Raw genomic sequence first — 20,322 nt, forward strand, 5'->3', positions numbered from 1 at the left:
TTGATTCACCTGTACACTAGAGGGCATGGGCACCTAGGTAATCACCCTCACATTACTCTACATAGGTGGGTCACAGGTGCACGGCATGAGGGGAATCAGCAACTGGGAAGCCACAAAGTTTTTCAACCGTGTGTGGTCGGCTGGTTGAGGTCTTGTAATGCAGTATTAGTTTGTTTGTTTGTTTATTAAGTAAATTTCATGAGCTCGGTTTTATACCATTACTTAGTGCACCCGGCTTTTTGTAGGTGTATTTTTAAATATTTGCAATAATAAAACGTCAAATGCATATTCCATGGCGGACCTCCCTTCTTGCATCACCATGAGTTGGAAATGTCTTCAAATTCCCTCAAGTGGCATTTTTTGTTGTTGGATTGCCACTACAGAGGGTTTCCACATTCCAATCATGGAAGTGAAATGAAACCCTCATTAGTGTTTTGTTTGCAACCTGTGTTAACCCTGCCTTTTTGACACAAAATGGCCCCCGTGAGAAGCGTCTATTGTGTTCATACAAACTAACTGTCCTATAGTGGAATAGTTCTCATATTGAGTTGTCTTCATACCTTTTGAGGTACTGTGTCATTGTATTGCTTTGCAGTCCTAATGTAGACTGTCACATCCTCTTAAGGAAAAGAAGGTGCTGATTGCTGAACTCAAAAAGCTATAGTGCTCAAAATGTCTTATGGACCCAAAGAAAAGCATTTATATTGTTTGACAAAAGTTTACATGAATATGTGAGAAAGTTATTTTCCGCTGTAACAGTTAATACATTAAAATGTAAATGAAACACTGCATGTCTAATTTTTATTGAAAGACAAGCTGTGTAAAATATCAGGATCAATTCATGATTGATTTATTTGTATTTTTTCTGACAAAGATTTGAGATGCTCTGGGGGGGGGATCAGTGAAAACATGGCAGGCTTCTTCATTATTCATGGCTAACTGATGTCTGTTGGTTTGTCAGTCTGTAAATTAGATGTGTAACAGAACCCATATGGAACACAACATAAATATTTGGGATTGTAATGTCTCAACTACCCTCCTTTACCTACACTCTGGCTTTAGCACTACTAGATCTGCACCATAGACTATAGGTTAGAAAACCATTGAGATAATAGAAACACCATAAACAGTAATATTTCCGACCAGTGGGAGGCAGCAGTGTGCCGTAAGGCATCTAGTCTGCCGGAAAGCTATCCGAGGAAGAAGAAGAAGAAAGAACAAAGTGTTGCTGCCTGTCAATCAAACAGTCTGCGGGGAGACGACTTTACTCTTCACATCATTTCATCGAACATCAACACAACAGCTAGCTTTCATCCAGACTTTATTTTAAAGGTGCGTTGTTTAATAACGTTAATTGTAATTTGTGTTACTGTTAAAATACCGTTTTATTGTTACCACGTGAGTAAAAGGCAATGTTAACCAGCTAGGCCTACAACGTGAAAAGATGACAGATTAGCTTGCCGTAGAAATATAACGCTAATAAGTTAGCTAACTAATGCGAGCGCTAACTCATTTAGCCTTTGTTAGAAACAGCTGTTAGAAACATTAATCTTAGTCTACTTTGGTCCTCAAACTTCTCTGTTGTAGTTGCTGTTTTTCACTGCAACCATGGCATGTGTGCAGCGTCTGAGACCGACACAACAGAAACAGGTAAACGCTAAAACACATGAAGACAGTCACTGGTTCTCCCATTTGATGAGATCTCTCTCTGACACAAATATGAGAATATTTTATTGACATATAGTTTTGTCCAGAATTCATGTCTGTGCAGTTGACGTTGGCGAGATAACGGATAAACTGATCAGGACAGTCATTCTGCTACATTCTAACTGTGTTCACTTCTTGTAAATTAAATAATGCTGAAGTTTAACAAATCCGCATTAGGGCCTAACCCCTGGTGAGAACCACTGGACCTAGACGTTGCAAAAACCATGACTGCATATAACGGTATATTTCCCCTATGCATTCAGCAGGTCAGCTGCCGCTAACGTTATATTATTTTGTGTAATTGCTTCCAGTTCCAGGTCAATTCACACAGTAATAAACAAGAAACGTTGCGCTTATGTCAGCACATTATAACATTATGCTGACATTATAAGCATTAAAACATTAAAAGTGGTAGGCTACATGTCCCCTCCAATATTAAAAGGTGCTCAAAATGTCCTCTTTAATTTGTACATGAATGACCTCTCTGTACAGCTCAGTAGCTGTAGAACTGGATGTGTGCTGGCCGGGTAACACCTGGATAAATCATTGTATGTACGCTGACGATCTGACCATCCTGTCGCCAAGCAGTGCTGGTTTTCAACAGCTGCTGAATATTTGTTCTGCGTATGGAGTAGATGTTGATGTGAAATATAATGGTAAAAAGAGTGTCATTATGGTTTGCAGAACACGAGATGATAAGGATCTCTCCTTCCCTTCTTTGTATTTGTCAGGACAGGTTCTTGAAGTGTGCTGTAGAACCAAGTACTTGGGTCACATTCTTACTGATCAAATGAGTGATGATGATGACATGTATAGGCAGCGGCGTGTCTTGTATGCACAAGCTAATATGCTGAGGGAAAAGATTAGCCTGTTTAGAGCCTATTGTACTCCTCTCTATACTGCCCCCTGTGGGTCAAGTTTAAGCAGGCTAGCACGCTTATGTGTGTGGGGCATCGCTGCTCTCCATCACTGGTCGAGGGTTGCCGGTAGGTTAGAATAGCTTAGGTTAGGCCATAGATTACTACTGTAATTTGCTACTGTTGTGTCAGATAGAATTAGCTAGACATATTTTCTGTGAAGCCCTCTGAGACATGCTTGTGAATTAGGGCTATACAAATCAACTTGACTTGACTTGACTAGCATTCAAAAGCTTCAGGTTGCTTACAATGACTGCATGAGGATTCTGCTCAGAAAGCCAAGGTGTTGCAGTGCTAGTGAAATGTTTTGTGGTGCAGGAGTCTACACCTTTCATGCCCTGCTGAGAAATCTGACCTACAAGTTTATCTGTCGTCTTAATGTGTCTCAGAACCTGATTATCATGCTGCTGTCTCAACCTGGTCTCAGTGCTATTAAGTACCAGTCTAGCATTTGGGCACATTGGTACAACTTTTTAATGTAATGTATTGGGGTATGTGTATGTTATGATTTTATGTATTGTCTGTTTTTATACTGGACATTGTGTCTGTTAATAAAGTGATGATGATGATGATGTCTCCCTCAAAAAAATGAACCGATGGACCGATTTTTAAATGGCGTTGTTTTGAAAAGCCGGCTTCGTGGCAGAGAATGAAATTGAATGAAGAGTATCTTCTCATTATAAAGTGCAACATAAGTTACTGCTTGTATCATAATTTGCATGATTCCTCCCTCAAATATTGATGTTATCCACTCCACTATTTGTACTTAGGCTTCAAAAGCTCTTCTGGTGCTGTTAGACCTATAGGCCCATTTCAAACAATCGTTTTGAGGTGGTAAAGCAGGGAGTAAAGCAGGTGTAATCAATGACATTAATGAGGGCCCTGGCACTAAATGGAATGGAACAATCATGAATGGTATTGGTTAGACCTGCTTTACTTCCTGCTTTGCCATGTCAAAATGGTTGCTTTGGAACGGGTCCATAGAAACCTCCCGGCAGGGCACGCTTTGCTAGCGGAGAAGAAGAAAAGGCGTGTGTGTGTGCTTCACCTGCCCTGCTACAACTTCATTACAGCATGAGTTTACAAAGATTGAACACATAATCAAATAAAAATGTCAGTTCTCTGCTTGTTATGACCTTTCACCTGGACTTGCAGTTGTTAGCTTCTACATGACTAATATGGTATCTGTCTTAACTGGCGAGTAAAAGCAAAACTACAAAACAAAAGACAGTAATTACTGGATTGCTGCCATGTTTACCTGGTCCACACATTCAACCTGTGAGTCATTGTGTTTCACTCAAACAGCATCATCAGGTGTTGCTTGACACAGTTACCACAGAGCAGCAGTCCGTGCTTGTTGTCAAGAAACTTCTGGCCATTGCAGTGTCCAGCATCACCTACCTCAGGGGCCTTTTCCCAGAGAAAGCCTATGCCAGCAAATATGTTCAAGGTACCTCACATTCACATACTGTATGAAAATGTATTTGTCTCCATACCACAGCACCTGGTACATCCCACATTTCACCAGCCGCTTCCACTATTTTACCAGCCAACTAGATTTTTAAAGCTGGATACGACCTACAGTACAAACTAATAAGAGTCCGTTTCTTGCCAGTGGCTGGTAGCCAAACTGATCACCCACAGCCAAAGATTGACCAACATTTGGCTGCTGTTAATTTCCTATTGATGAAGTGATACTAGCTGTCTTGATGTTTCATCTCATTTACCATTTCAAATCATGATTTGCTAACGAGAGGCTTATATTTGTTTTCCTCTCCCACAGATCAGAAAGTGATGATTCTTAAGGAGGGCCGCAGTTGTCCTGGTGCCAATCAGATTGTTCAGTGGTAAATAACTCCAGTACAGTTTGACACTTAAGGGGCATAGCCACTGTTTAAAGTGACTGGGGAATGGCCTTTTGATGGTCTTGTTTCTGGAATGGGACATAGCTCTAGTTCAAACAGGGACTCAAAAGTGGGCGGATTGGACCGGAACAAACATGGACAGTGACTCGGAAGAACTCAATGTTAGTTCTGAAATCTGGATTTTTGACATTAGATAAATCCTAGGTACAGGGATCCATTCCACTCCAAGAGGATATTGATATAAATGTACAAGAAATATTTGTAATGTATTATGATACATATAAGTAGCTAAAAAGGTGAAGAAGTCATTTTTCATAGTTCAGTTCTAAGAAGATGTTAGAGAACATGTTAACTGGCTGTGTTTACTTCATCCTTCCAGGATGCACGGATGCTTTGATGCCATTGAAAAGAAGTATGTAAGTCATCTCCTGCTTTGAGATGTGTCATGTCAGCTTGGTGGTGCGTCATGATCAACTTAGAGACCACTCCTAAAAGTCAGAAATACACTCAACTGCCAAAGCCCATCCTCATTGACACTTTTGCTCATGTAACTGACCCAACTTGTTTTTCCACCAGCTGCGGACAGTCATTTTGTCTGTGAGTATCTTGGTACCTATTGACATACGCATTGTTTGGTGTTTATGGATGATGTGTGACAGTCATATTCACTTTGTGAGGAGCTGACCAAGTAAGTCACAGTGGAAATGGATTTCAAAAGATTTTGACCTGATTGATATCTACAATACTTTTGACAATCTTGCTGATTATTGTGGGGCAGCCTTTGCTCTTTAAGGAAATCCCAAAATATCCAGTGCTGATGTTGGATTCATTTGATCCCTTTCTAGATGTACACTGATCCAGAAAACCCCCAGGTAATTTGCAAGTCTAGTCCTTGCAGTTGTTGATGTTTTAACACCCGGTCAGCTGGGCTCCATGTTGCTATGTGTTTACAGATCTCTCTCTCTCTCTCTCTCTCTCTCTCTCTCTCTCTCTCTCTCTCTCTCTCTCTCTCTAACACCCGATCAGCTGGGCTCCATGTTGCTACGTTTACAGATGTCTCTCTCTCTCTCTCTCTCTCTCTCTCTCTCTTTCTCTCTCTCTAACACCCGATCAGCTGGGCTCCATGTTGCTATGTGTTTACAGATGTCTCTCCCTCTCTCTCTCTCTCTCTCTCTCTCTCTCTCTCTCTCTCTCTCTCTCTCTCTCTCTCTCTCTCCACCACCAGAAAGTGACTGAGTTTTACCAGTTTAAGATTGAATACACTGCAGAGGGACATCAGATGGCCTTTGAAAGGTAGGATTTGTTATGCTGGGAGTCAGTTAGTTAACTGACTCATTGAAACATGTGGGATGATGATTATGCAAATATTTTTTAATGTCTACTTCAAATCAGTGCAGAAAACAGACTTTTGAGGTGCTGATGACAGGAACACCTCTATAAGCTGCTGTGTGTGTGTGTGTGTGTGTGTGTGTGTGTGTGTGTGTGTGTGTGTGTGTGTGTGTGTGTCTTGATTTGTAACAGTGCACACACTGCTTATGGGGATTATGGTACGTGTTGTTTATGTGTGCCACACAGAGTTGTAAGAACCTTCCATAAGGGAAATACAGTGTGTACTCATGCAGCAGCTGGCAGTATGGTAGAAGTCAGCACGGTGGAGGAGTGGTAGCGCTTTCGCCTCACAGCTAGAAGGTCCTGGGTTTCGATTCCCGCCTGGGACGCTGTGGATGTGACCCCCCCCCCCCCCCATGTCCTCAGTGCCTAGGTGGGCTATCTCGTCAAAAGGGCCTCTCTGTGTGGAGTTTGAATGTTCTCCCCGTGCTCCCCTGGGGGTTCCTCCATACAACATCGGTATGGGCCCCCACCAAAAAAAAAAAATGCAGAAGATGGTCACCTGACCGGCGACGACAGAGAACTGAAGATGATCCCCGGGCGCTTTACACTGAAAGCTGCCCACTGCTCCTGGCTGCCCCCCGGAGGAAGGACATGCCTCCATGGAGGAAGGACATGCCTCCATGGAGGAAGGACATGCCTCCATGGAGGAAGGACATGCCTCCATGGAGGAAGGACATGCCTCCATGGAGGAAGGACATGCCTCCATGGGATAAATGCAGAGACTAAATTTCATGGTGCCACTCAGCATGTGTGTGTGTTCATGCAGTGTGGTGATTTAAAGACGGGCGTGTCATTCAGAACCTCCTTAGTTGGCACATTCACTTCCTAGGGATTAGCGAGTTAATTGATAACTGTGATTGGCTGAATCTACGCATGAATTATTACATATTTGTTCATCTTAGTTCCAACAGCACTGTGCTAGCACAGCACTTCACTGTTCACAGGTGAAGTTATTCAATTCATCATCGTTTGACCGTTCCAGTCATGCATAGGCCCCGCCCCTCCACCCGAGCTGGTGCATTTTTAGTCCAACGTCATTCAGAGGAGCAGGTTCACCTCAGGATTCACCAACTACTTTCACCATTTGACATTATAATTATTGCATTATGTCATTTAGCAGACGTTTTGATCCAAAGCCACTTACAACAATAGAACATTTTTGTCAATAGTAATGAAATCAACTGTGTACCACATTCTTCAGGTCTTTTGACTAAAATGCCATTTAGTCATATTTTAGTCATATTTTAGTCATCTGAAATAAATGTTTTAGTTTTAGTCGTTTTAATTGACTAAATATCATAAAATTCTAGTTGACTAAATCTACAGTAGATTTAGTCGACCAAAATCCAGCGGGCTTAGTTAAAGTGTAATGCATTAGTAAAATCTTCTCTGGAATTTGCACTCTTTGGAAAGATCTATTAGTCTGTTATTATGGAATGGTATTAACGTTTGAACGTGCAATACAGACAGAGATTTAACTGGTAAAGTTCTTCTTCTCTTCTGATTGGATCTCTTCCCAATTTAGTCTAGGTTTTATTCGTTCACGAAAATGTCAATAGATTTCCTCATAGTTTCTGTCATCACAACATTGTTTTAGTCAGTTTTAGTCTAATTTTCATCAGTGAAAAAGGGTAGTTTTAGTTTTAGTCTAGGAAATGAACACTGGTTGGATACCTGGCACAGGGACTGAAAGAGCAGGCACATTGAGCAGCAGTAGTGGGCTGGTGATTGCTGTTGACTTGTCATCCGGCCATTTTCAATCTCAGCAACAACAACAACAAGGTGTCGGCCATGGCCTGCGAGAACACCAAGAAGGCCAGCATCCTGCTGGTGAGGAAGCTCTACACTCTGATGCAGAACCTGGGTCCTCTGTCAGAAGAGGTCTGCCTCAACATGAAGCTGGCCTACTACGACCATGGTAACACACACACACACACACACACACACACACACACACACACACACACACACACACACACACACACACACACAGCTTTAGCACAGTTAGAATCTCCAGCAGTGTAGCATAAATTAATTGCATAACTCAAGAGTAATTTCTTTAGTGCGCCCGGGTAATGCAGCGGTAGTTTGCCTGCCCACCTACACGAGGGTTGCTGGTTCAAACCCCTGTGTTACCTCCAGCTTGGTCGGGCGTCCATACAGGCACATTTGACTTTTGTCATTTTAAGCATTCTCTTATTTTATCATTGATTATCTGTACCCCAGTATTCTACCCCAGGAAATTGGCAGTTAATGGGGATCCTAAAATAGATGAATAAAACCAAGGAAATGTTAGCATTGTAGCCAAAAATCATTAATCAATTATCCAAATTGTAATCAATACATTTTCTGACAATTAACTAATTGGTTAATGGACTAATGGTCTCAGCACTGTCTGTCCCTCTGTCTGTGTCCCTCGTCTGCCTGTCCTCCAGTCACTCCTCAGGACTACCAGCCTCCGGGCTTCAAGGAGGGTGACAGCTACAGCATGGAGTTTGAGAAGGAGCCGGTGAAGCTGGCCCTGGGCGAGGTGTCCACCGCCTTCCACAGGGTGAAGGTGGACATGACCACAGAGAAGCACAGAATGGAGCAGGTGAATGACAGGAGAAGACAGAGGGAGAGAAAATAGAAAGAGAAATGACATCATCAGTGTGTGTGTGCCCCCCTATGACATCACTGATCAGTCTTGTCACAATGCCTCCTTGTGTGTGCGCGTGTGTGTGTGCCTTTATGACATCACTTTTGACATAATCACTGGTGACATTACATCATTAGCTAATTAGCCTAATTAAAAAATACGGCTCCGTCAGGTCACCCGCACGGGTGCCCTTTACACACCCTGAAGGTTTCAGCCCGATCACACGTAAAACGGCATAGCTGTGGCCGAACACAGAACTTGAAACAAACAAACAAAGCCCACATACCCAATTGTATATATAATATATAATCTATCTATAATCTATTATATATAAGTGATTTTATATGATTTTACTGTGTATTGTTTATCATTTTAGTGTTTCATTGTTTTATATGCCACAATTTTATTCTTGATTTTAATTGTTTTAACTTGTTTCAATTGTGATTACACTGTAATCAGGGCGTCCTTGGAGCGTGCTCGCAATGGTCCTCCCTGGTAAATAAATGTTAAATATATATACGGTATACTAGGGATCTATATATACTAGGCTCTTTTATATACATAAAATGTTGATCTATGGGCCACTCTACCCCACAGAGCCCAGTACAGCCGCACTGCACTGCCTGTACTGTCTATATATTTACACCCCTCATTCTGTCTATTATAGCATCTAATGTTCAACTTTATCATCAGTATATAAATGGGAGCTGGGGCTCTGTTTGTTTGTTTCTCTGTCCCACTGTGATTGTCCCACCATGATGTCATAAATCCCACTGTGACATCATCCGTGATGTCATAAATACCACTGTGACATCATCACTGATGTCATATATCCCACTGTGACATCATCAGTGATGTCATAAATCCCACTGATGACAGCATCAGTGATGCTGGTCTCATTGGCCACACAGCAGCCGAGTTGCGGGCAAGGCCGCACAGTGAGCAGGCGAAAGCCTAGGAATTGAGCGAGCATAGCGCACGAGATCCCTAGTTATAATAAAATCACCATGTGCTTATGATGCCTGAGCAACGTGTAAAGTGAAGTCATGCCATTCGAAACATTTAGAAAACCACGGACAGAACTGGAACAGGAAAAGCTTGGTATGGTATTTAGCAATAGCAGGGAAGTGTTCTACCTTTGGATGTTCACTGAAGGCAGCAGCAGGGAGGCTAGCTGGTTAGAGACATCAGAAGGTCTCAGGTTCAATCCCCCGTGACTTCAACTGTCGTCCCCCCCCTACAAGATTTCCCCCGCCACTATAGCCACTTCTTAACATGCAGTGGAATCCGTATTATAACCTGCACCTAGCCGGTTGGCCTGCATGTTAAACAACAATTAGCCGGCCTACGCGCACTCCCGCGACTCCGTATCTTATCTACCTCGACCACCGGTATAAGATCCGCTTCCACGCAATCGTGGCTCATGTTTAACAGGGGCAGGTCATTATCCGCATATCCGTAGTGGGCAGGTGTGGCTCTTCGTGACTCACTTCACGTTCGCTAGTTTATTAATTAATGAATCGTTCGGGCAATCGCTTATATCAACGAGCAAACTCACGGTTTCCTCAAGTGCTGCAAAAACGGCTTGATTTGTTAAGTGATTAGATTAGATTAGATTCTTTAATGTGGGGGCTAGAATGACCGTGCTTTCCGAGGTGAGGACTGGCTTGACTGCAGTTGCAGGCGGCCAGGTCCAGTGCATCAGGAGGGACGCTGCTGCCTTGCTTGCTTGCTCCCATGTCAGAAAAAGCCTAACTTTTGTGGGGAGAAATACATTGAAAACTAGTCAGATATGACTTGAAATGCCATTTTTTATCGAGATCATGCAACAAGGAGCCTACTTCAGGCAAGCAAGACGGCAGGAAAGAACCAGAAGCGTGCCTGCCGCCGTCAAAAGCGAAAGCGACCCGATGTAGGCTGTCAATTTAGTGGAGGTAAAAAGCCTTTTTACCTACTCGGCCAATCAATCAATCAATCAATCAATGGCTCGCGCTTGGTTCGTATGATGAGAAGATTAATCAAAATGCTTACCACAAAGCCACATGGGAGCCGAGAACCAGTGCAGGAGAGCTGTCCTGGCACCATTGTTCCAGGGCCCCCTCCTCCTCTCTGTAGGCCGTCTCGTCGCCCCCCGAGATCAGCCCCACGACCGCTGTGTCGTCTGCAAACTTCACGATGGTGTTCGAAGTTTGAGTCGCCAGATGTGTGAAGTACGTTACATTGAAACTGAAACATTTAGCCTGTGTTGGGTTAATAATTACTATCTCTGTGGATTAGTACTATCTACAAATGGCAGATTTGCGCTCAGACAGCCCAGATGGACATCACCATGTAGAAGGCTCAGAGGTCGATGGGGTTGGCCCATCGATGATGGTCGATGCCATCATCCATCGTGCCATAAGCCTAACTCCCAGCCCAGGACATTTTTCATTGAAGGAAAACAATTGAGTGTGTGTCCTACTTAAAACAACTGCATGTACAAAATGTGAGACAGAATTTGAAAATAATTTATTTCAATTTAGTGGGGTATGCTTAACTCAACAATAAAGAAAGGTATTGGAAAAAGTCGCATTTTGACTTGTAAAAATATCATTCTTCTATTAAAGAAAGTTATATATATATTTAAAAAAAAAGTAGCATTTTAGATTCAGTTTTGGAGCTTGAATTGACAGCCTCACCATTGTTATCTTGCAACTCCAACAATCCATGTTTCTCCTCTATGGTTTTGTTTGAGCTCTTCTTAATCTGCTAACAATGCTGGCTCACTGTTTGTTCCCCACAGCCAGCCCGCCATACTGATTAGGCTATTGCTATTACTATAGCTGATAAAGCATAGAAACATCTGCTTTCTAAGAAAAGATTTGAAGTGAAATCATCCCTGCCTCAAAATAAGTTATGCTCAAAGTTAAGTTCCCATATTTAACAAACAATCAAAAGTACCATACTTAGTAAGACATAATATGATGAGCTAGTGAATGATATGAGGCATGCCATCTGATTAAATATACCTCTGGAGAGAAATAAGAGGAGGCAAGAGAAGAAATCAGTTGTGAGGAGTGAGGAGAGGATAAGGCAGACAGCCCACTATCATTTATCACTGAACAGTACACTGCCCTCCAGAAGTATTAGCACCTCAAAAATGCTGTTTATCTAATTTTATTTATGCTCAGCAGAGACAATTATAGAATTGTATTGTGATACCTTTACTTGGATTGATTGATTTAGACAATGATGTATGTGGTGATTATTGGCATATCTACAACTGGCACTTTGTGTGCCTGACTGACTGACAACACCTTTGTTCTGGCTTCTGTGTGCCTGAGATGAGCCTGACTGACAACACCTCTGCCCCAAAATGTGCACAGGGCCTTCTGGGATATCCTGGAGTGTGAGCTGAACGACGCCCCCTCCTGAGTATCAACAAGTCATCAGACCTACTGCAGGAGATCAGAGAGGTCAGTTCACATGATCTGCTCTTTACAGCTCTATTGGATCATTGCAAACAAAGATCAGCCGTGCTTCTATTACATTGAATGCACAAAATAGTGCAGACATCTTTCTGATATGAAGTTGCCTCCTTTGGCATAATCGACATCTCAATTGTGTCAAAGCTGAAAAATCCTTATCTAACTCATCTGCTTCTCTTGAGCTACAAAGATAACACTTGAACTTTTTTCTCAATGGGATAGATCTTAACTGTCATTCCTTAATCCGGGCACCATTTGGATGCGGACCCAAAATCGTGGAGGTGCTGGACATGGACCTGATTTGCCAACAGGCTGACAATGATGCTGTGGACATCCAGGGGCTCGCCATTTACATCATAAACACCATGGAGAAGATGTGTGCGCCATCTAGAGATGAGGAGGTCAAGAAGCTCCAGGAGAGCACAGACAACATAGTGGCACTGTTCAAGTCAGCCAGGAGGACCTGGGGGTCACTTGCTGGCTTGTTCTCTTCTCATCACTACTGTCCTACAGTAGTCAAGTCCCACAATAGTCCACTTAAGTGACCTACTGTAGGACTTGTACATACATGCATGAAATACAATTCCAAACTTATGTCAGTCAGAGAAATACAGTAAATACTTTTTGGAGTTTTCTTATCTAATTATCATCAAACTATGCTTGTATTTCAGGAAAAGTGTTAACAGTGAGGGAAGATCATAGATGGTAGCTGACTTTGTTGAGGTGGTTGCATCATTAATGGCAGCACCAGGAACACACTGATGATGGGCAGTCTATGGTTTTTGCACCTTGTGAATGTGTTCAGTTTTTATACATTTATTAGCAAAATCCTCCACCTTGGGTGGACCCCTCCCACCCCAGCCACCACCTGTTTCACAGACTTCCATCTGGGAAGAGGTTCCGATCCGTCAAGACCAACACCTCACGCCATCTTAACAGCCTCTACCCCATGGCTGTGAAGCTCTCCAACAACCCCCCTGCCCTCCCATTGACTCTGTGTGTGTCTGCCACACATCCACAGGGGAGCCCACCAACAACAACCCCCCCACCCCCCACTGACCCTGAGTCTCTCTCTCTCTCTCTCTCTCTCTCTCTCTCTCTAACACCCGATCAGCTGGGCTCCATGTTGCTATGTTTACAGATGTCTCTCTCTCTCTCTCTCTCTCTCTCTCTCTCTCTCTCTCTCTCTCTCTCTCTCTCTCTCTCTCTCTCTCTCTCTCTCTAACACCCGATCAGCTGGGCTCCATGTGGCTATGTTTACAGATGTCTCTCTCTCTCTCTCTCTCTCTCACACACTCACACACACACACACACACACACACACACACACACAGTCTGACACCTCACTGTCCTTTAAATCCTGCTCAATGCACAACATGTTTCTCTGTCAATACCTGCAACCCCATGTGCAATACTAAAGCTCATTACTCTGCTGCTACTATTGGGCACCTTTCCACTGTACATATTGTGTTACCCTGTTATCTCAATACTGCTGCCATATCATGCACCTTATATATCATGCACCTTATCACTGTAGCCTACATACTTTATTACTCTGACTGTCACTTATCTGCAAACCATGTCAACACAAGCTCACCCACTTTTGCTACCTCTGATGCACCCTGACCCTGTACATAATCTGTAAACGGCAAACTTAAGCTACCTCACCTAGCTGGCAAGTCTGTTTATACTCTGTTAATACTGTTTATATCTGTTAATACTACCTATATATGTTAATATCTTTATCCTTTCATAATATTTTATAAGTTTGGTATGTTTCCACTCACGCAATATTTTTACAAGTCTGTTTATGCTCTGCTAATACTGTTTATATATATGTGTTAATACTACTAGTATTAACACATATGGTATATATATATAAACAGATAGTTTATATATAAGAGACTGTAACTTTACAGACAACCCACTACCCTAAACTTTGCAGATAGTATCTATATCTGTTAAAATCTGAATCCCTTTATAATATTTTATAATCTCTTTAGACTATTATTATATATTATTATATTTTATTTGTTTATGTCTTGTATATTTGTTCTTATTAATGTTAATGAGCAGCACCAACCACACCAAGACAAATTCCTAGTATGTGAAAACATACCTTGGCAAATAAAAAATAATTCTGATTCTGATTCTGAATAATAGTTTCCGAATGGAAGCTAAAGCTAAGCTAAACCTAAGCCACTTTCAGACATGGACTCTGGACTATGTCAGCTGAATCAAAGGAGTTAGTTACACTTTCATACAAGAGGCTTTTGCTTTCACACACGAGTCAATCTTTCATGTGGTTTGGCTGGGGGGGGGGGGGTAAGCACACGCCCACTCACTCGCTCTGGACATTGTACTAGGCCCTAGGGCAGTGATTCTCAACTTGTGGCCCGCGAAGCGCGATAGGGTGCAATGTGGCCCCCTGATTATTTTCTAATTCACAATGAAAACAAACATTAAATAAAGTTTGACTGAGGTCCTGCTAAATTGTCAAATATAGCCACCTGCTCTCTGCCCAGGCACTTATATGTACTTAAATAACTTAACTGAACCTAACTAACTATCCTGTCTGTGCACAATTGTCAGACTAAACTCTGGCTGATGACCCAAATGGCCAAAAACCTACAATACACTACAGACAAATTTATATTAATGTTTGCTTATTAACTGGCCCCTGGCCTCCTGTCATTTAGATAAAGTGGTCCCCAGGCAAAGCAAGTTGAGTATCCCTGCCCTGCCCTAGGGCCTTGGGTGGTTAAGATCCATTTGTGTGGCTGCTTGCTCACAAGGGACAATAGACCCTTTTCACGGGGGCCATTTTGTGTCGAAAAGGCAGAATACACACAGGTGCGAGCAAAACACTAATGAGGGTGTTGTAGCCAATTTTGATGTGTTCTATATGTTGTGCATGTGTGTGGTATGGATATTGGTGTCAGGGGTCAACTTTGCTGTAGTTGATTCACCTGTACACTAGAGGGCATGGGCACCTAGGTAATCACCCTCACATTACTCTACATAGGTGGGTCACAGGTGCACGGCATGAGGGGAATCAGCAACTGGGAAGCCACAAAGTTTTTCAACCGTGTGTGGTCGGCTGGTTGAGGTCTTGTAATGCAGTATTAGTTTGTTTGTTTGTTTATTAAGTAAATTTCATGAGCTCGGTTTTATACCATTACTTAGTGCACCCGGCTTTTTGTAGGTGTATTTTTAAATATTTGCAATAATAAAACGTCAAATGCATATTCCATGGCGGACCTCCCTTCTTGCATCACCATGAGTTGGAAATGTCTTCAAATTCCCTCAAGTGGCATTTTTTGTTGTTGGATTGCCACTACAGAGGGTTTCCACATTCCAATCATGGAAGTGAAATGAAACCCTCATTAGTGTTTTGTTTGCAACCTGTGTTAACCCTGCCTTTTTGACACAAAATGGCCCCCGTGAGAAGCGTCTATTGTGTTCATACAAACTAACTGTCCTATAGTGGAATAGTTCTCATATTGAGTTGTCTTCATACCTTTTGAGGTACTGTGTCATTGTATTGCTTTGCAGTCCTAATGTAGACTGTCACATCCTCTTAAGGAAAAGAAGGTGCTGATTGCTGAACTCAAAAAGCTATAGTGCTCAAAATGTCTTATGGACCCAAAGAAAAGCATTTATATTGTTTGACAAAAGTTTACATGAATATGTGAGAAAGTTATTTTCCGCTGTAACAGTTAATACATTAAAATGTAAATGAAACACTGCATGTCTAATTTTTATTGAAAGACAAGCTGTGTAAAATATCAGGATCAATTCATGATTGATTTATTTGTATTTTTTCTGACAAAGATTTGAGATGCTCTGGGGGGGGGATCAGTGAAAACATGGCAGGCTTCTTCATTATTCATGGCTAACTGATGTCTGTTGGTTTGTCAGTCTGTAAATTAGATGTGTAACAGAACCCATATGGAACACAACATAAATATTTGGGATTGTAATGTCTCAACTACCCTCCTTTACCTACACTCTGGCTTTAGCACTACTAGATCTGCACCATAGACTATAGGTTAGAAAACCATTGAGATAATAGAAACACCATAAACAGTAATATTTCCGACCAGTGGGAGGCAGCAGTGTGCCGTAAGGCATCTAGTCTGCCGGAAAGCTATCCGAGGAAGAAGAAGAAGAAAGAACAAAGTGTTGCTGCCTGTCAATCAAACAGTCTGCGGGGAGACGACTTTACTCTTCACATCATTTCATCGAACATCAACACAACAGCTAGCTTTCATCCAGACTTTATTTTAAAGGTGCGTTGTTTAATAACGTTAATTGTAATTTGTGTTACTGTTAAAATACCGTTTTATTGTTACCACGTGAGTAAAAGGCAATGTTAACCAGCTAGGCCTACAACGTGAAAAGATGACAGATTAGCTTGCCGTAGAAATATAACGCTAATAAGTTAGCTAACTAATGCGAGCGCTAACTCATTTAGCCTTTGTTAGAAACAGCTGTTAGAAACATTAATCTTAGTCTACTTTGGTCCTCAAACTTCTCTGTTGTAGTTGCTGTTTTTCACTGCAACCATGGCATGTGTGCAGCGTCTGAGACCGACACAACAGAAACAGGTAAACGCTAAAACACATGAAGACAGTCACTGGTTCTCCCATTTGATGAGATCTCTCTCTGACACAAATATGAGAATATTTTATTGACATATAGTTTTGTCCAGAATTCATGTCTGTGCAGTTGACGTTGGCGAGATAACGGATAAACTGATCAGGACAGTCATTCTGCTACATTCTAACTGTGTTCACTTCTTGTAAATTAAATAATGCTGAAGTTTAACAAATCCGCATTAGGGCCTAACCCCTGGTGAGAACCACTGGACCTAGACGTTGCAAAAACCATGACTGCATATAACGGTATATTTCCCCTATGCATTCAGCAGGTCAGCTGCCGCTAACGTTATATTATTTTGTGTAATTGCTTCCAGTTCCAGGTCAATTCACACAGTAATAAACAAGAAACGTTGCGCTTATGTCAGCACATTATAACATTATGCTGACATTATAAGCATTAAAACATTAAAAGTGGTAGGCTACATGTCCCCTCCAATATTAAAAGGTGCTCAAAATGTCCTCTTTAATTTGTACATGAATGACCTCTCTGTACAGCTCAGTAGCTGTAGAACTGGATGTGTGCTGGCCGGGTAACACCTGGATAAATCATTGTATGTACGCTGACGATCTGACCATCCTGTCGCCAAGCAGTGCTGGTTTTCAACAGCTGCTGAATATTTGTTCTGCGTATGGAGTAGATGTTGATGTGAAATATAATGGTAAAAAGAGTGTCATTATGGTTTGCAGAACACGAGATGATAAGGATCTCTCCTTCCCTTCTTTGTATTTGTCAGGACAGGTTCTTGAAGTGTGCTGTAGAACCAAGTACTTGGGTCACATTCTTACTGATCAAATGAGTGATGATGATGACATGTATAGGCAGCGGCGTGTCTTGTATGCACAAGCTAATATGCTGAGGGAAAAGATTAGCCTGTTTAGAGCCTATTGTACTCCTCTCTATACTGCCCCCTGTGGGTCAAGTTTAAGCAGGCTAGCACGCTTATGTGTGTGGGGCATCGCTGCTCTCCATCACTGGTCGAGGGTTGCCGGTAGGTTAGAATAGCTTAGGTTAGGCCATAGATTACTACTGTAATTTGCTACTGTTGTGTCAGATAGAATTAGCTAGACATATTTTCTGTGAAGCCCTCTGAGACATGCTTGTGAATTAGGGCTATACAAATCAACTTGACTTGACTTGACTAGCATTCAAAAGCTTCAGGTTGCTTACAATGACTGCATGAGGATTCTGCTCAGAAAGCCAAGGTGTTGCAGTGCTAGTGAAATGTTTTGTGGTGCAGGAGTCTACACCTTTCATGCCCTGCTGAGAAATCTGACCTACAAGTTTATCTGTCGTCTTAATGTGTCTCAGAACCTGATTATCATGCTGCTGTCTCAACCTGGTCTCAGTGCTATTAAGTACCAGTCTAGCATTTGGGCACATTGGTACAACTTTTTAATGTAATGTATTGGGGTATGTGTATGTTATGATTTTATGTATTGTCTGTTTTTATACTGGACATTGTGTCTGTTAATAAAGTGATGATGATGATGATGTCTCCCTCAAAAAAATGAACCGATGGACCGATTTTTAAATGGCGTTGTTTTGAAAAGCCGGCTTCGTGGCAGAGAATGAAATTGAATGAAGAGTATCTTCTCATTATAAAGTGCAACATAAGTTACTGCTTGTATCATAATTTGCATGATTCCTCCCTCAAATATTGATGTTATCCACTCCACTATTTGTACTTAGGCTTCAAAAGCTCTTCTGGTGCTGTTAGACCTATAGGCCCATTTCAAACAATCGTTTTGAGGTGGTAAAGCAGGGAGTAAAGCAGGTGTAATCAATGACATTAATGAGGGCCCTGGCACTAAATGGAATGGAACAATCATGAATGGTATTGGTTAGACCTGCTTTACTTCCTGCTTTGCCATGTCAAAATGGTTGCTTTGGAACGGGTCCATAGAAACCTCCCGGCAGGGCACGCTTTGCTAGCGGAGAAGAAGAAAAGGCGTGTGTGTGTGCTTCACCTGCCCTGCTACAACTTCATTACAGCATGAGTTTACAAAGATTGAACACATAATCAAATAAAAATGTCAGTTCTCTGCTTGTTATGACCTTTCACCTGGACTTGCAGTTGTTAGCTTCTACATGACTAATATGGTATCTGTCTTAACTGGCGAGTAAAAGCAAAACTACAAAACAAAAGACAGTAATTACTGGATTGCTGCCATGTTTACCTGGTCCACACATTCAACCTGTGAGTCATTGTGTTTCACTCAAACAGCATCATCAGGTGTTGCTTGACACAGTTACCACAGAGCAGCAGTCCGTGCTTGTTGTCAAGAAACTTCTGGCCATTGCAGTGTCCAGCATCACCTACCTCAGGGGCCTTTTCCCAGAGAAAGCCTATGCCAGCAAATATGTTCAAGGTACCTCACATTCACATACTGTATGAAAATGTATTTGTCTCCATACCACAGCACCTGGTACATCCCACATTTCACCAGCCGCTTCCACTATTTTACCAGCCAACTAGATTTTTAAAGCTGGATACGACCTACAGTACAAACTAATAAGAGTCCGTTTCTTGCCAGTGGCTGGTAGCCAAACTGATCACCCACAGCCAAAGATTGACCAACATTTGGCTGCTGTTAATTTCCTATTGATGAAGTGATACTAGCTGTCTTGATGTTTCATCTCATTTACCATTTCAAATCATGATTTGCTAACGAGAGGCTTATATTTGTTTTCCTCTCCCACAGATCAGAAAGTGATGATTCTTAAGGAGGGCCGCAGTTGTCCTGGTGCCAATCAGATTGTTCAGTGGTAAATAACTCCAGTACAGTTTGACACTTAAGGGGCATAGCCACTGTTTAAAGTGACTGGGGAATGGCCTTTTGATGGTCTTGTTTCTGGAATGGGACATAGCTCTAGTTCAAACAGGGACTCAAAAGTGGGCGGATTGGACCGGAACAAACATGGACAGTGACTCGGAAGAACTCAATGTTAGTTCTGAAATCTGGATTTTTGACATTAGATAAATCCTAGGTACAGGGATCCATTCCACTCCAAGAGGATATTGATATAAATGTACAAGAAATATTTGTAATGTATTATGATACATATAAGTAGCTAAAAAGGTGAAGAAGTCATTTTTCATAGTTCAGTTCTAAGAAGATGTTAGAGAACATGTTAACTGGCTGTGTTTACTTCATCCTTCCAGGATGCACGGATGCTTTGATGCCATTGAAAAGAAGTATGTAAGTCATCTCCTGCTTTGAGATGTGTCATGTCAGCTTGGTGGTGCGTCATGATCAACTTAGAGACCACTCCTAAAAGTCAGAAATACACTCAACTGCCAAAGCCCATCCTCATTGACACTTTTGCTCATGTAACTGACCCAACTTGTTTTTCCACCAGCTGCGGACAGTCATTTTGTCTGTGAGTATCTTGGTACCTATTGACATACGCATTGTTTGGTGTTTATGGATGATGTGTGACAGTCATATTCACTTTGTGAGGAGCTGACCAAGTAAGTCACAGTGGAAATGGATTTCAAAAGATTTTGACCTGATTGATATCTACAATACTTTTGACAATCTTGCTGATTATTGTGGGGCAGCCTTTGCTCTTTAAGGAAATCCCAAAATATCCAGTGCTGATGTTGGATTCATTTGATCCCTTTCTAGATGTACACTGATCCAGAAAACCCCCAGGTAATTTGCAAGTCT

The 20,322-nt window shown here is 41.9% G+C and overlaps 3 protein-coding genes across 3 annotated transcripts; all 3 read left to right on the top strand.

Moving 5' to 3' along the window:
- Positions 1–1,236: 1,236 nt before the first annotated feature.
- On the top strand, positions 1,237–5,181 carry LOC310798137 (HORMA domain-containing protein 1-like; the record flags this gene model as incomplete). Its single annotated transcript, XM_083660620.1, has 7 exons — positions 1,237–1,332; positions 1,588–1,650; positions 3,930–4,074; positions 4,408–4,471; positions 4,869–4,905; positions 5,066–5,086; positions 5,170–5,181. The coding sequence occupies exons 2-7, from the start codon at positions 1,609–1,611 to the stop codon at positions 5,179–5,181; spliced, it is 321 nt and encodes a 106-aa protein (XP_083516746.1). The 5' UTR covers positions 1,237–1,332; positions 1,588–1,608.
- A 153-nt stretch (positions 5,182–5,334) lies between these two features.
- LOC310798138 (HORMA domain-containing protein 1-like) lies at positions 5,335–12,531 on the top strand (the record flags this gene model as incomplete). Its single annotated transcript, XM_083660621.1, has 5 exons — positions 5,335–5,361; positions 5,715–5,782; positions 7,648–7,799; positions 8,317–8,474; positions 12,298–12,531. The coding sequence occupies 5 exons, from the start codon at positions 5,335–5,337 to the stop codon at positions 12,529–12,531; spliced, it is 639 nt and encodes a 212-aa protein (XP_083516747.1).
- Positions 12,532–16,182: 3,651 nt separating this feature from the next.
- Positions 16,183–20,127, top strand: LOC310798139 (HORMA domain-containing protein 1-like; the record flags this gene model as incomplete). Its single annotated transcript, XM_083660622.1, has 7 exons — positions 16,183–16,278; positions 16,534–16,596; positions 18,876–19,020; positions 19,354–19,417; positions 19,815–19,851; positions 20,012–20,032; positions 20,116–20,127. The coding sequence occupies exons 2-7, from the start codon at positions 16,555–16,557 to the stop codon at positions 20,125–20,127; spliced, it is 321 nt and encodes a 106-aa protein (XP_083516748.1). The 5' UTR covers positions 16,183–16,278; positions 16,534–16,554.
- Between the last annotated feature and the right edge of the window lie 195 nt (positions 20,128–20,322).

The sequence above is a fragment of the Poromitra crassiceps genome (assembly GCF_964638095.1).
Source record: "Poromitra crassiceps genome assembly, chromosome: 25".
Taxonomy (NCBI): domain Eukaryota; kingdom Metazoa; phylum Chordata; class Actinopteri; order Beryciformes; family Melamphaidae; genus Poromitra; species Poromitra crassiceps.